General features: G+C 42.6%; 1 protein-coding gene across 1 annotated transcript in view; it reads right to left on the minus strand.

The window, feature by feature from the left end:
• The window catches only part of DNAH12 (dynein axonemal heavy chain 12), a 167,079-nt gene that overhangs the window by 97,441 nt on the left and 53,671 nt on the right, over positions 1 to 15,967 (minus strand). The window contains 15 exon segments of the mRNA XM_030570491.1: positions 905 to 1,059; positions 1,757 to 1,939; positions 7,729 to 7,787; positions 7,790 to 7,846; positions 8,308 to 8,371; positions 8,447 to 8,535; positions 8,538 to 8,555; positions 8,558 to 8,601; positions 8,603 to 8,631; positions 8,722 to 8,803; positions 8,987 to 9,063; positions 10,464 to 10,604; positions 13,285 to 13,473; positions 14,613 to 14,704; positions 14,707 to 14,716. Coding sequence (XP_030426351.1) covers positions 905 to 1,059; positions 1,757 to 1,939; positions 7,729 to 7,787; positions 7,790 to 7,846; positions 8,308 to 8,371; positions 8,447 to 8,535; positions 8,538 to 8,555; positions 8,558 to 8,601; positions 8,603 to 8,631; positions 8,722 to 8,803; positions 8,987 to 9,063; positions 10,464 to 10,604; positions 13,285 to 13,473; positions 14,613 to 14,704; positions 14,707 to 14,716 — 1,289 coding nt within the window.

Consider the following 15,967-nt stretch of genomic DNA (forward strand, 5'->3'; position numbering starts at 1 on the left):
AGGAAAAAGCTCCCCAGTGGGGAAGGGCAGGAATCGGGGAGGGGGGGGGAACAAAATATAAACTAACTAATGAGGAGGATAGAATGCATAAAAAATTATATATATATATATATATACACACACACACACACACACACTAAAACTAACAGGTAAGGCACTATCTAACATGTCAAAAAGGACAAGCAGGCTTTGCTGCAGATTCTATTTCAGACCAAAGGTGGTAGAAAAGGAACTGGGAGGTGGTTGGACTGTGCAGCACTGTATATACATAGTGCTGCACACTATGCAAGACAGGGAAGGTAGGCATTTGCAGCCCAACAGGCACATCTGATGAAGATCTCCGATCCCAGGCACAGGGGGCACTGCCGCACCTACAGTGGAGAACCCATAGGAACATCACTCAAAGAAGAACCTCCCCTATAAATTTAAAAGCTATTAAAGTTGCAGCTTTCTGCTTTAAAATCCATCCCTGGATTATCTTTGTTTCATTTTCCTGCATGTCCTAATCATTTAATTCATGACTAACTCATCTTTAACTCATGACTAATTTAAGAAAAATTAAGAGAAATTTAATTCTAAAAGAAAAAAAAAAGGAGGCACCAAATCTCAGCAGCCATTCTAACAGTATCAGTAGAACAGTGTGGGATGGATATACTGAATGCTGGATTATAAGAAGTCAAAGACTTTAAAACTAAAAAATGTATAGAAAGAATGTAATCAGATGTTTGTTTACTGTCTAATGGGCCAAGACCAGTATATTCTAATATTGATACATTCTGGGGGCCTGATACAAGAGTATTAAAGTCAATAGAAAGACCCCAAGGATGTCAGTGTTCTTTGATAAAGGTGCTATATGAATAACAATGAAATCATTCAATGTTTTGCAAGAAATAGATGTTCTTACTTTCCATGGGTAATGCATAAGTCCATCAAATATGTATATCTGACTGTATCCATTGTTGGGACTATGAGGTCTTGAATCTTAACATTTTTATCATCACTATATTTAATGCTTTTAATGGCTTCATTCCAATGCACCCAGCGTCCTTTGCCTTTCAACTAAGAAGAAATGCAGATTTCAATTACAGTGGAAAATACAGTGCTGACATAATATGTTCAAAAGGTTTTCTTAAGCACTTCATTCTTTTACAAGTTAATGTAATATTAAATATTTCAGGTGCTTATATATTTATTTTTCTCATTGCACTAGTGATGATCAAACTTTAAAAGGAGCGGAGGACATTTTAGAAATGAATGTTCAGACCCCCTTCATTCCCTACCTCTCTAGGCCTGTTATCCAAGAAATACTTACATATGTTGTGCTTACTATATAAGCATATGCTTAGTTCAATTGAAGACAACAGGTTTATGAACGTGCTTAAATTTTAAGCATGTGCTTTCCTCTATATGAAACTCAAAAACTCCAAGGGCCTCAGCTGCAGCTGAACTGAAATGCAGCACAGTCTAGACAGGCCTTATGTAGACTGGGTAGACATTTACTAAAAAGCTCTGTTTAGAAAGTCAGTGTATTAATTCTTTTTAAAAGAAAAACTGATTATTAAATAAAATAAATGTATTGTCAACCAACAGTTGTTCATTTACTCCATTAAGAGCCCAATCCTATTCCCATTAAAGCCAGTCAATCCTGCTCCCAAAGGATTCTAAGAAGCTAACATTTCCACCTAGCTGCTTTCTTCTCTTAGATTTAAAGATCTATTTGAACTACTCTAAAATGAGCAATCAGTAAATCTCATACCTCATACATATAGTCATAGACCAAGCCTTTCTCATCAAAGAGACAGTCCCATTTACCCACAGCTGCTGGCACTGGATGAGCCTCAGACTTTCCTGCTAGAATATCCCTCATAAAGATATCAAAAAGGACTTGGCTGTCACTGTCACAAGTTCCACCAATGGACCAAACATGGAGAAAGCAAGCAAGCCTGTGAGTACAAGGAGATAAACAATTACCATTCTAAAATGATAACTACTGTATGGTCTGATCAACACATAAAACTACAAAGAATACTATTATGTTGAAAAGTGCTAATGGCGACCATCGTGTGGGTCTTTGCGCCTAAGACAGTCACAAATCTAGTTAAGGATAAGTCCTCTTCTTTCAGGTTCAGCAGAAGAAGCAATTAAGTCCTTTTGTGCAGTGAGACAGCTGGAAACAACTGAGGATACCAAATGAGGCACTGAGCCATGTGGATTGATGGGATTCTTTGATTGCCAACACTAGGACTAGAGTTTTGTGTTTGCAAGGGGTATGTGTCTGTTTTAGGAGGAGAAAGCCAGAGAAGCAACCACACTTATCACCGTGGTATCTAAGTACCTGAATGTGACTTTGAAAAGAAGCAGAGACTGAGGATATGTCTACACTAATCAGTTATAGTTTATCTGAGGATACGTGTACACTATGGGATTATTCTGATTTTACATAAACCGGTTTTGTAAAACAGGTTGCATAAAGTCGAGTGCGCGCAGCCACACTAGGCACATTAATTTGGTGGTGTGCGTCCATGGTCTGAGGCTAGCGTCGATTTCTGGAGCATTGCACTGTGGGTAGCTATCCCGTAGCTATCCCATAGTTCCCGCAGTCTCCCCCGACCCTTGGAATTCTGGGTTGAGATCCCAGTGCCTGATGGGGCAAAAATCATTGTCGCGGGTGGTTCTGGGTACAGCCTCACTCCCTCCCTCTCTGAAAGCAGCAGGCAACCGTTTTGCGCCCTTTTTTCCTAGGTGAACTGTACAGACGCCATAGCACGGCAAGCATGGACCCTGTTCAGATCAATACCGCAATCATGGACGTTGTAAACACCTCGCGCATTCTCATGCAGTCTATGCTGAACCGGGACCTGCAAAGCTAGGCGAGGAGGAGGAGGCGGCTACGGCAGCGCGGCGACGAGAGTGATGAGGACATGGACACAGAATTCTCTCAAACCTTGGGCCCCTGAGCTTTGGAGAGCCTGCTGGTAATGGAGCAGGTTCTAGCTATTGAACGCCGTTTGGGCCTGGAAACAGACACAGACTGGTGGGACCACATAGTTTTGCAGGTGTGGGACGATTCGCAGTGGCTGCGAAACTTTCGCACGCGTAAGAGCACTTTCATGGAACTTTGTGACTTGCTTTCCCCTGCCCTGAAACACCAGAATACCAAGATGATTGCAGCCCTCACAGTTGAGAAGTGAGTGGCAATAGCCTTCTGGGAGCTTGCAACGCCAGACAGTTACCGGTCAGTCTGGAATCAATTTGGAGTGGGCAAATCTACTGTGGGGGATGCTGTGTTGCAAGTAGCCAAAGCAATCATTAAGCCTGCTGCTACAAAAGGTTGTGACTCTGGGAAATTGTGCAGGTCATAGTGGGATGGCTTTGCCTGCAATGGGATTCCCTAACTGTGGGGGGGGGGGGGCGATAGATGGAACCCATATCCCTATCTTGGCACCGGAGCACCAGGGCACCCAGTACGTAAACCGCAAGGGATACTTTTCAATGGTGCTGCAAGCACTGGTGGATCACAAGGGACGTTTCACCAACATCCACGTGTGATGGCCAGAAAGGGTTCATGACGCTCGCGTCTTCAGGAACACTACTCTGTTTAAATGGCTGCAGCAAGGGAATTACTTCCCAGACCAGAAAATAACAGTTGGGGATGTTGAAATGCCTGTAGTTATCCTGGGGGACGCAGCCTAACCCTTGATGCCATGGCTCATGAAGCCATACACAGGCAGCCTGGACAGTGGTCAGGAGCGGTTCCACTACAGGCTGAGCAAGTGCAGAATGGTGGTAGAATGTGCATTTGGCCATTTAAAGGCGCACATTACTGACTCGATCAGACCTCAGCCAAACCAATGTCCCCACTGCTATTGCTGCTTGCTGTGTGCTCCACAATCTCTGTGAGAGTAAGGGGGAGACCTTTATGGCGGGGTGGGAGGCTGAGGCAAATCACCTGGCTGCTGATTACATGCAGCCAGACACCAGGGCAATTAAAAGAGTACACTAGGAAGAGATGTGCATCAGAGAAGCTTTGAAAACGAGTTTCATCATGGGCCAGGTACGGTGTAACTGTTGTGTTTGTTTCCCATTGATGAACTCCCCCCTTGATTGACTCATTCCCTGTAAGCAACCCACCCTCCCCCTTCGATTATAGCTTGCTTAAGGAAATAAAGTCACTATCGTTTTAAAAGTCATGTATTCTTTATTAAAAAGTCATTATAAAAAGAGAGAGAGAAAAATGACAAGGTACCCCGGGTGTGGTTTGGCAGGAGGATAGGAGGGAAGGAAAAGGCTACTAAAAACATTTCAATGTAATGACAGCCTTTTGGTTGGGCTGTCCATGGGGGTGGAGTGGGCGGGTGCACGAAGACTTCCCCCACGCGTTCTTACACGTCTGGGTGAGGAAGACATGGAACATGGTGAGTGGTGAGGGTGGTTACACAGGGGCTGCAGCGGCACTCTGTGACCCCACTGCTCTTCCTCAAGCTCCACCAGACGTCAGAGGACATCAGTTTGATCACGCAGCAGCCCCAGCGTTGCATCCCGCCACCGCTGATCTTCCTGCCTACACCTCTGATGTTCCTGCCGCCACCTCTCATCTCGAGCGTCCCTCCTATCCTCACGTTGGTCCCTCCTGTGAAGAATGTGCAGCTGCATGAGGGAGGGAAAAAAGGGAGAGAAGTATTTAAAGTATTTAAAAAGATATATTTTACAGAACAATGGTTATACTCTTTCACAATGAACAACACTATTCACCTTACATAGCACATGTGATTTCACTATAAGGTCGCATTTTGCATCTTAATATTGAGTGCCTACAGCTCTGGTGTTACAGATCTCACAGACGCAGGCCCAGTCATCAGAATTCAGCTTGCATGTGGCCACGGTAAGCCACTGTACTTTGGCTTCTCTGCAGCCGTCATATACACAGTGCCCTCATTCCCAAATACCAAGCAAATCCCATTCAGTGATGCTTCTTTCCTGTTAACATGCAGCAGCAGAAGCCACCGCCCCATAATTCTGTGGGATGAGTTGCTTTACCCATCTCCCCACCCATGGCTGGTATCATGGAAGATCACTGCTAATCACCCCACTTCCTCCCCCCGACCGTGTGGCTGGTACCAGGGAAGATCCCTGATAGCCAAACGCGAAAAAAGCTCAGCGCTATTCCCCTCCCACCGCTTGGCTACGTGCAAGGAAGGATTTTTTTAAGCAACAGGCAAAAAGGCCCAGTAAGAATGGCCATCTCTGTCCCCTTACTTAAATTCCTGAATTTCAGAACCAGGTTACCATGAACGATATCGTCTCCTGAGGATAACACAGCGAGATAAAGAACGGATGTTTTCTTGAATACCAGCAATCACCGGGACCATACGCAGCTATGGCTTTGTCATGCAATGATACCCGATTACTTGCTACATGCATGGCATGGTAAAGTGTCCTACCATGGTGGACGAATAAGGCTGCCTTGCCCAGAAACCTTCTGCCAAAGGCTTTTGGAGTACCTCCAGGAGTGCTTCATGGAGATGTCCCTGGAGGATTTCCGCTCCATCCCCAGACAGGTTAACAAACTTTTCCAATAACTGTACTGGCCGCGAATGCATCCCAAGTCCTTAGGGCAAATCAATCATTAAAAAACACTTGCTTTTAAACCATGTTTTATATTTACAAAGGTACACTCACCAGAGGTCGCTTCCATGGCTTCACTGTCTGAGCTAGTGGCTTGGGAGGGCTGGGAGGGTAATTCCGTCTGGGTGAGAAAAAGCTCCTGGCTGTTGGGGTTAACGGAGTGCTCTGTGCTCTCTGCAAGCTCGTCCTCCTCTTCCTCCTCCTCATCTTCCCCGTCCACAGAATCCTCAGGCTTGGCTGAGATTACCAACCCCACCTAGGAATCCATGGACAGGGGTGGGGTAGTGGTGGCAGACCCCCCTAGAATTGCATGCAGCTCAGCATAAAAGAGGCATGTTTTCAGTCTTGCCTCGACCTTCCGTTTGCTTCTTTGGTTTTCTGGTAGGCTTGTCTGAGCTCCTTAACTTTCACTCTGCACTGCACTGAGTTCCTGGTGTGGCCTTTCTCCATCATGGCCTTGGAAATTTTTTCAAATATTTTTTCATTTCGTCTTTTGGAACAGAGTTCTGTTAGCACAGAATCCTCTCTCCATATAGCGATCAGATCCAGTACCTCTCGTGCGGTCCATGCTGGAGCTCTTTTTCGATTCTCAGGAGACTGCATTGTTACCTGTGCTGATGAGCTCTGCGTGGTCACCTGTGCTGATCAGAGCTCCACGCTGGCCAAACAGGAAATGAAATTCAAAAGTTCGCGGGGCTTTTCTTGTCTACCTGGCCAGTGAATCAGAGTTGAGATTGCTGTCCAGAGCGGTCACAGTGGTGTACTTTGGGATACCGCCCGGAGGCCAACACCATCGATTTGCGACACACTAACCCTAATCCGATATGGTAAGACCGATTTTAGCGCTACTCCTCTCGTCGGGGAGGAGTACAGAAACCAATGTAAAGACCCCTTTATATCGATATAAAGGACCTTGTTGTGTGGATGGGTACAGCGTTAAATCGGTTTAACGCTGCTAAATCGGTTTAAATGCATAGTGTAGACCAGGGCAGAACTTCTTCAACACAGAATTCACTACATTCTACTGCACAAATAAAACACGGTATCAAATCCCTGATGACTTTAAACGAATATGTGATGCTGTAAATAGTCTCAAAGAGTGAAATTCACTCCCCCCTACAAAAAGCTTGAGTAGTCAGGCTCTACATAGTGAAGTGCAGGATTTGAAATGTACTCCCTCTATCAAGCCAGGGCCAGGGCTCAGTGCTGTCCCACAGGAACAACAGACACAACCCTTCATGTTAATTGCGTGGGGCACAACCCCACCCATGACCCCACCCACAGCCCACTCACACAGCCCATCTCCTTGGTGAGCTTCTGAACTGGCCCTGCATGGGGCAGTCTTGAGGCTACTCCACAGCATGGCCACTCATCTAGCAGACCCCAGCAGAGCCCTTATGTAGGCTTAGTTTTAAGCACTTTGTGGTGCCCCTTGCACTAGAGATTAATTTCATGTATGGATTCTACTAAGACCATAAGACAAGAAAAGCAAAGCATAAGCATTTGTAAACAGCTGCAGATCCCAAGCATCATTTCAGACAGATATTCATTTGGACCTCTCTATTCATGTCAATCTCTAAAGAACATTTTAAGATTAATGTATGCCTCAGAAATTGCTGTTCTCATACCATGAAACTTCTGTACAACCTGACAAATGCATTGCTATCATGTGCACATCATTCTTACCCAACATGTGATCATGCACCTGCCCTTAGCTAGCTGCTTAGTCTTAAAACATGAGTTAGTTAAAACAAATATTCTAAATTAATTGACAACAGATAGGAAAATGGTTGAAATATATCTGTCTAGGTACTTATAAATCCCTTATCACTGTAGTGTTTGAGCACCTCCCAAGTTTTAGAAAAGTAGCAACAAAACAGTCTCTCAACTCTCTTCTTTCACTTACCAAGTTAAGTGAACTTGAATAGTTAGCAGAAGTGTGTGTGTGTGCGCAAACGAAGTGTATGGATGTGTATGCTTGCTCATGTGGTGTGATGCACTTATTGCAGGAAAGCCAAGATGAAGAGATTAATTATTGCAAGAGACCTGTTACCAATTATTTGGTTTTTTTCCTTATTAAAATACATCCAGTAAAAGACCAACCATAATCCACGTGCGGATGTTTTTGTTGGTAGGATTCTGTTGCACAGTTTGACAAAGTACATTTCAAAAAGTCGACTGAGAGACACTACAGCATTGCTGTTGCTTGTGGGAACCACTCCTACAAGACACAAAGAATGGAAAATGATTGATATCACAGTATCAAATACTTCTCACAAAATTTTACTATATCTTTTGGAAAAACAATTAAATTATATATTGGCTCTAAACAAAAGACTTAGGGTCAGTGTTTTTCTTTTAGTTTCAAAATCCTTTCCCTTGTCCTGTCCCTGAAAAGCCACCCTCTTAATCTGTATATTATTATGACAATAATGCATCTTTAAAAAAATTAGACACAATTAATACATGATATAGATGCAGCATGAGGAGCACCACTTATGTATGGCATGTGGGGCATCACATAAACGCTTTCCCTAACATAAAACAATCCTCTTCCCTCCCCTCAAACTTCTGTGAGATTACTTTTCACTCATTACGATAATGGTTAGCTTTTAAATATCTTTTACCTACAATTTCACCTAATATTCTTTGTCAAGTTTTCCAAATGGGGCAAAGTATTGCCCTCCTCAAAATCAGATGCGTCTGCTGCATAGGCAAAATCTGCCATGGCCATCCGCTGAGTATTCTGTCACAGGACACAGAGAGTGGACTGGAAACATCAACATAATTATTGGTGGTCTAAATAAAAACAAAAAAATACCTTGCACTGTTGTTTACGAAATCTTAAAGCTGGTGGTATTAACCAGTTAAAAAGTTCTTGCAGAAGATCTTGCTGTTCCTTTTGCCTCAGGGTTCAGGTAAGCTGTTCACCAAGAGGTTACAAGAGGCATCCAGCCTAGCTGTATGGCTCCAAAGAATCATGCCACAACGACTGACTGTAGCTGGCTAAAGAAGAATAGTAAATTCACTTTAAGGCCACGCCCATGCATCATTATATTGTATAATTGTGTAATTATGGATTACTTTTAAACTTACTGAAGCCTGGGAAAGGTCCATTGTTTCAAAGATCAGACTCATCTGAGGAGACATCTGGATGATTTCCCACTCATCAACAAAGCTAAATATGAAGAAGAGTTAATTTATAACCATGGTTATGAATATTAGCAAAACTCTTATATAACAACAATCTGTTTCACTTGTATATTAATATGTTTCTAATCTTTGGATGATCTCCATATCAAATGAGTGAAGTTTACAATAGTAAAATGGGAAAGACAAGCCATTACCTATTGCAACACACAACAATAATTTGAAATAGTAACCAAATTCTATTCTCTTTGGGCCAAATTCTGTGCTTTCGCCATTCACATCATGTGTCTATTAATTGAGGAAATAGAATTGTAGCTGTATTACAGGACTCAATGATCTTTCAGACACCTGCTAGAAGAGGAAATCACAGGTAAGGACTAATATCGAACCTGATTTTCTCACTTATACACCTCTACCCCAATATAATGCTGTCATCAGGAGCCAAAAAAATCTTACACCGCATTATAGGTGAAACCGCGTTATATCGAACTTGCTCTGATCCACTGAGTACACAGCCCCACACCCCCGGAGCGCTGCTTACCGCGTTATATCCGAATTCGTGTTATATCGAGACGCATTATATCGGGGTAGAGGTGTACCAGCTTTACACTAATTAATATATTGACTTCAATAGAGTTACTTCTTATTTATACTAGTGTGAGAAGTGAATCAGACCCATTGCCCTTTCTGTAAGCATCACAAAACTACTGAAGTTTTACATATTTATTTTTCAACAAGAAAAAATATGGATGAAAATGTTTAATAAACTAGGAGAAACTCATGCTTCAAACAGCAAAGTTTCAAGTTTTTCCAGGAAAACCCCATGACAATTATTTTCATGACCAGTGAAGTTGTCTAGGCAGTTTCTGGACTGCTCATCAGTAATTAAAAGTTCAGTTCCTGAGACTCAGCACAACTATAGCAGCAGCCACAGTTCTCAGCACTGCCACCTGCTAGGTCTACCCACCACTTAAAGCTGGTATCTTCCTGCACTGGATGGGAACAGAAGAGGATGGCAAGGGTCTAACTCACACAATGTAGGACATAAGTCTGCCTCAGCCTGTGCTACTAACACAGCACAGGGATAGCCTGATGTAGATACCACGAGACACCACACCAAAATAGTATAGGCTGCACAAGTGGCCTCTGATTTGGGTACCTAACTTGGGATACCTAGGGGCTGTTTTTCAGAGATGCTGTGCACTCACAACTCTAACTGAAATCAGTGGGAGTTGTGAGTACACACGCAAACTTTAAAAATCAGGTCCCGTGTGTCTGCAGTTGGGCATACAAAAATATAGACACTCACAACTGGAGACCATTTTTGAAATTTTGGGTTGTAATCTTCCAGAGAAGAATATCATTAAACTTCAAGTATTTTTTTCTTTTAAATCCCATTTATAAATTTAGCATTTTTGTGACAAGATTAGAACATATGTTTGATTAAGAAATGTGATCAAATTAAATACCTTATTCTACGATATAAACAACCAACCACAAAATCCCACAAACACTCTCCTGACATCTCTCTCTCTCATAAAACACAAGTTATCACAAGCCTATTCAACTGGTTCCATTCTACCTCAGGTGCAGGTATAGCTACAAGTGCTGTTTCCTTTTATATGCAGAATTATGTTTCTTAAATGGCACAACATTTTCTTTAGACATTTATAACACCTATGTTTTACCTTTTTGTTGTCATCCAGTACTGTGTTCATACTTTCTATCCACAGAGTATCAATAGGACCATCAAAAACAACCCATTTGCGTTCAGATGTCTCAGCTAAAGCAAATTCTCGGAAAGTATTGGCAACAATACCATCTGTCCACTAGACCAGGAAAAAAATGGAAACGAGCATTTTTAAAAATTCTAAATCTGAAGTCAATGGGAGTACTGACATGGTTATGTACTTTGGATCAGGGCTCTATTTAGCTCATGTTAATGAACAAAACAGAGAAGAACTAAGTAAAAACATTGAGAAGTGTTAAGAATTATTAGCTTAGTCGACTTACCACAGTGTCCTACACCCTGCTGTGTCAATGGGAGATGCTCTCCTGTCGACTTACCTTACTCTTCTCAGGGAGCTAGAATACTGGGAGTCAACGGGAGAGCACTCTGCCATCGACTTAGCAGGTCTTCACCAGACCCACTAAATCGACACTGCTGCATCAATTGCAGCAGTGCTGATCTACCAGTAAGTGTAGACGTGGCCTCAGTTTCCATCTGGAACAGAAACTGGTGACAAAAAAATCAGGTATTGTCTTAGTGTAATTTGTTTACAAAATTACACAAGTCTTGTTTCCTCAGACAAGGGGTGGTAGAGAAGAGCACACAGGCAACTCTTGCAGAAAAATTGAAATAGGCACCTCTTCCTTGTCTCTAAAAGCAGCCACACTAATTCCTGGTGCCTCTTTATGGTGGGTATCTAGTGCAGGTACTCATCACAGAGGGGATACATTTCCTGATAACATGAGGTGGAAGAAGATTTAGGGAAGACATCCTGGGGAAAAGGGGTTTGGTACAAATGGAGACAACATTCCTTTTTCCAGAACCTTAGCCTTCTCACAAGGGGAAGGCAGCAACGTCCCAACAATGGACAGGAACCAGGTTGGGAAGGGGGAGGGCTGATGGGAGCCCTCCCAAACAGGTAGAACTGATTAGGAATAAATGATGACCTGCACTGCATGATTTATTGCCTGGTATTCCCCAGATATGTTAAGTGAATAAAGTTGTGGCCTAATTAAACCACATCCATTACATCTTGTTTTTCTTTCTGTGCGGCCATGAAAAAGCAGCTATTTGCACCTCTCTCTCTCTCTCTCCCTCCAATGCGTCATACAAATTTCACTACTTCACAGACTGGCCTGCCTCTCTTCTTGTGTCACCCTCTGAGTTTTATATACTGGAAACTCTAGACCAACTGTTTATCTACACAGTTTTTGTATTGCTTTATTATATTGGTTTAGAAACTGACATAGTTAAACTGGTAAAACTCCCTAGTGTAGATGCAGTTATATCTATATAAATATACTTATATCACTATAGCTCATTCCATACATTTATAGAAATAAGCTATTCTAGTATAAGCACCGTTATACTGGTATACCTGCTTCCACACTAGGGGCTGTGCTGAGTTAACTACAGTGGAAATAAAAATCACACCCCAACCAAAAATATTAAAGCACTACAAAAAACTGTGTGTAGACTATGCCAAAGCTGCACATGGAGACCACGTAGCCCTGAAGACGAGCCTGGGGGTCTACCCTGCTTCCGCACAGCTGCTCTGCAGGACCTCAGCACCTCTACTGCCATACAGAGAAGAGCACTTTAACCCACACAATACCTTCTGTGTGCGGTTACAGCACAGCATCTTTAGCTCTTAATGTAGGGAGTTTCATCCTGAGGATTTATACATCAGTGACCCCTAACATGCAGCCATTAGCAACCTTTGCCATAACAATGTATATTTGCCTTTGGTCCAGTTATTCATAATTTAAAAAAATTCTGCTCTCAGGGTATGTCTTCACGGGAGTAAACTCGAGTGATCAACACCAGCGTCTGACCACCCAAGTCAGGCTAGCCTGATGTGAGCAGCCACACTGCAAAACCACACCCGTGTTACTGTGTCCTCACTAGTACTGCTATGCTCCCTCAGGGCAGGACCGCTCCACTGTTTTCGCCGCCCCAAGCAGCGTGCCAAACTGCCGTTGCGGACGGCGGGGGCAGTCCGTGTGCGGTTAGAGTGGCATGCGCATTTCCGTGGTGGCAGCAATTTGGTGGCAGCTTCTGTCGTCAGCCAGAAGACAGCAGCTGCACTGCCAGCGGACAGCTGAATATAGAAGCTGTTGCCAAATTGCCACCATCGCAGAAACGCGCATGCCACCGTAACGGCACACGGACTGCCCCCGCCGTCTGTGGTGGCAATTCAGCGCGCTGCTTGGGGGCAAAAACACACGGATTGCTGTCCCTTGCAGACTGCTGCCCCAAGCACCTGCTTGGAATGCTGGTGCCTGGAGCCGGCCCTGCCTCAGGGTATGCTGGTCAGTTTTCTGGGGCAACTCACATGGTTCTTTGTGCTACAGTAAGCTGAGCTGCTCAATGAACTGTGGAAGAACCTGCCTGTCCTTCTCAGTACACTGGGGAAATCATGGGAAAAGTACTGGAGTACTATCAGCACTTGATGATTTAGCATGAATCCTCACTGAAGAGTGGGTGGATTACCAGCATAAGCAACAGCAGCATCCAGGCTCTGGCCTATACCCTTAGCAAGGCCAGCTAGCCCAGGTTTAAAGAACCACCAAACTTAGTTGAGGGAATTGTTGCCCCTAACCCTCTGTGGATAGAAGGGGTTTAGGGGCAACACGCGAATAAGAGCACCCTGCAGTGAAGACATAGATATACCCATTCAAACCTATCAAAGCCATCGGGGTTGCACACGCATAACCAGTGGAGGAATGTGGCCAATTGCTATACAATATTTTCTAAAACAATCATATAAAACACAATACCTCATGAGATACCATATCAAATTGTCCAAAAAGTTGACCCATGGTAATAGATTTTGGATTCACAGTTCTAAAAATCACTTTTTCTTCTTCCCCATATCCTCGTTCATTCATAAGGGTTAGTGTATCCGCCAACAACTGTAGAACTTTGGTCTTCCCAGAAAAAGGCTCTCCAACAAGCATAAAGCTATGGATAAAAGAAAATTATTATTACAAATCTTAACTTCATCAAATATAGATTTTATGGCACTGATCCAGCCAACTGGCCTCAATGGGAACTACTTATGCTTAATATTAAGCAGATGCTTAAGTGGATCTGACTCTATATGTAGCAAAAATTATAGTGTAGAATATATTACAGTGATTAGGAACTATGTTTTTAGGAGGTCAATACAAAAATATATGTGCTTGCATTGTGTGCACTATTACCACAGTTACCCATACCAATCAAGTATTTTATAAGTCCAAAATAACCAGTTAGGAGTCTAAATGGTAATTTGCATATGCAAATACTTCATTTGCTCAGGCAACTGCATATATTTGATTGCACAATTAAAATACATAAATGGATTCAACTGGACTCTGCAGCAGCAGGGATTCACACTAGTACATTTATTTGCAGAATTGGGCCTACACTTATTCTCTAATTTTCTTTGCTGTCTAGAAAAGATTATCATAAAATTCTAGAAGACAAAAATAGATAAGGAACCTGCACTAAAACAAAAATCTTCAGTCACAACTCAGAATAAAAGTTTGTTAATTTCTCTCTGTTTCAGGGTATTTTGAAGGACTAACTAGTCAATGTTTGCAAAGAGTTTTGAATATGCAAAGCCACACATTAGAGCTAAGTATATGTTTTTATTTCTTGTGAGGTACTGTACAAATATTACCATCACATACTTGCTCCTCAAAAAAAGGAAAAGACTAAAATGGCAGAGATCTGGTGGGCTAATATTTTAACACAGGCAAGTTTTTACAGCTATAACTCCTCTCCACAACCTGGACCCAAGCTGCAAACATTAAACAGGCAAAACTGCTACCGAACTCAAAGGGAGCATTGGATCAAATACGCCTGGCTTCAGAGACTCCACTTTCTTGGGAACCAAATTTGCATTAAAAATTAGGATATCCAAATGTACCAATATAAAAATTCTGCAGCATACAGAGACCCTTGGGATTTTCTATATTTGATTTAAATAATCACTGTTTGTCCTTCTTAAAAGTGGAAATAATTTCTTAGTCTATTTCCATAAATATTCTCTATTGGCTATTACAAAAAACATAACTACAACCTGTAGTACTTGTGAAATAGGCACTTTAATCTTACCCTGTCTAACAATCATCATTTCATAGGTTTGGATCATTTTTTCAATGAAAAACTTTAACAGCTGGATATTATTTATAACACAGCATTCATTGGAAACTCCAGAAAATCCTAAAATCAAAACAAAATAAAACCTTTTCATACGATAATACTCTTCAAAAATAGATTTTCTGATTACATATTACATACTTACAACATCCTTTATAAGCCATATAATTTATATTTATGAATAAAAGGAACATGTATCATTTATCATTCCATATTCGATTAGTGCCCCAAACAACTTCCACCCCACCCTCAGTATGTTTTACTACATTTGTGGATAACAGATTCAAATTCATATTACTGAATCCTCTGGGATTTAGGCTAAAGAAAACTAAGAGCACCTTACTTCTGAATGAGAATATCCCACAGGGTTTAACTAAAATGCTTTAGCTTTCAGATTTTAACATTCTCTTAACTTTCTGAAAGTTCCTAGTAGACATGCCCTGGACTAGAGCACTATTTACTGACGTGCAGAATTTAAGATGCTGTTACTTAACAAAATAGTTACTCTAGTCAAATATAAGGCTAATTTTTCAACTTCTCTATTGGGATATTAATGGGCCTTTAGTGATGTTTATGTTCTTGTGTTGTATATAGTAGTGACTTGGCTTATCCAGTACAAAGAAATCCTCTCTATCTCAAAGCCTAATACTGAGCACTGCACTAGAAAATTAGACTGACCCACCTCTGTTGTTCAGAAGCGCAAAAAATCCACACATACCCTGAGCAACGTAATTAAGCTGAAATAAGTTGCCATGTAGACAGCACTTGGTTGATAGAAGAATTTTCCATTGACAAAGCTAACCACCTCTTGAGGAGGTGGATTTACAACACAGTGAGAGAATCCCTCCTATCACTGGAGTAAATGTCTACACTGAAGTGCTGCAGTTGTGCCGTTGTAGTGTTTAAACTGTAAACTCCCTACAAAAAGAGCTAATGATCCTGTGCTGTAACTGCACACAGAAGGTATTGTGTGGGTAAGGAAAACAAAATCTTCACCTTCTTTATTGAACATCTGCCTCTGCTTTCACCCCACCCACTCCAATTACTGTATTGTGAAGCAGGGCCCGTCCCTAGCCATTTTGATGCCCTCCGCAGCCCCTCCTCCCCCTCAGTGGGGGGCTGCGTGGGCTCCAGGCCTCTGAGTGGGGGCTGGCCCCAGGCCTCAGCAGGGGGGCGAGGGGGGACTGGCCCCAGGCCTCAGTTGGGAGAGGGCTGGGCAGCAGGGGAAACTGTCGCCCGGCCCCAGCCCACTTTGTTTCTGCTCCCCTGGCTCCTGGACAGGGGGGAACCGGCCCCCAGCACTCGCCAGGGAAG

The sequence above is a fragment of the Gopherus evgoodei genome, chromosome 7 (assembly GCF_007399415.2).
Source record: "Gopherus evgoodei ecotype Sinaloan lineage chromosome 7, rGopEvg1_v1.p, whole genome shotgun sequence".
Lineage (NCBI taxonomy): Eukaryota > Metazoa > Chordata > Testudines > Testudinidae > Gopherus > Gopherus evgoodei.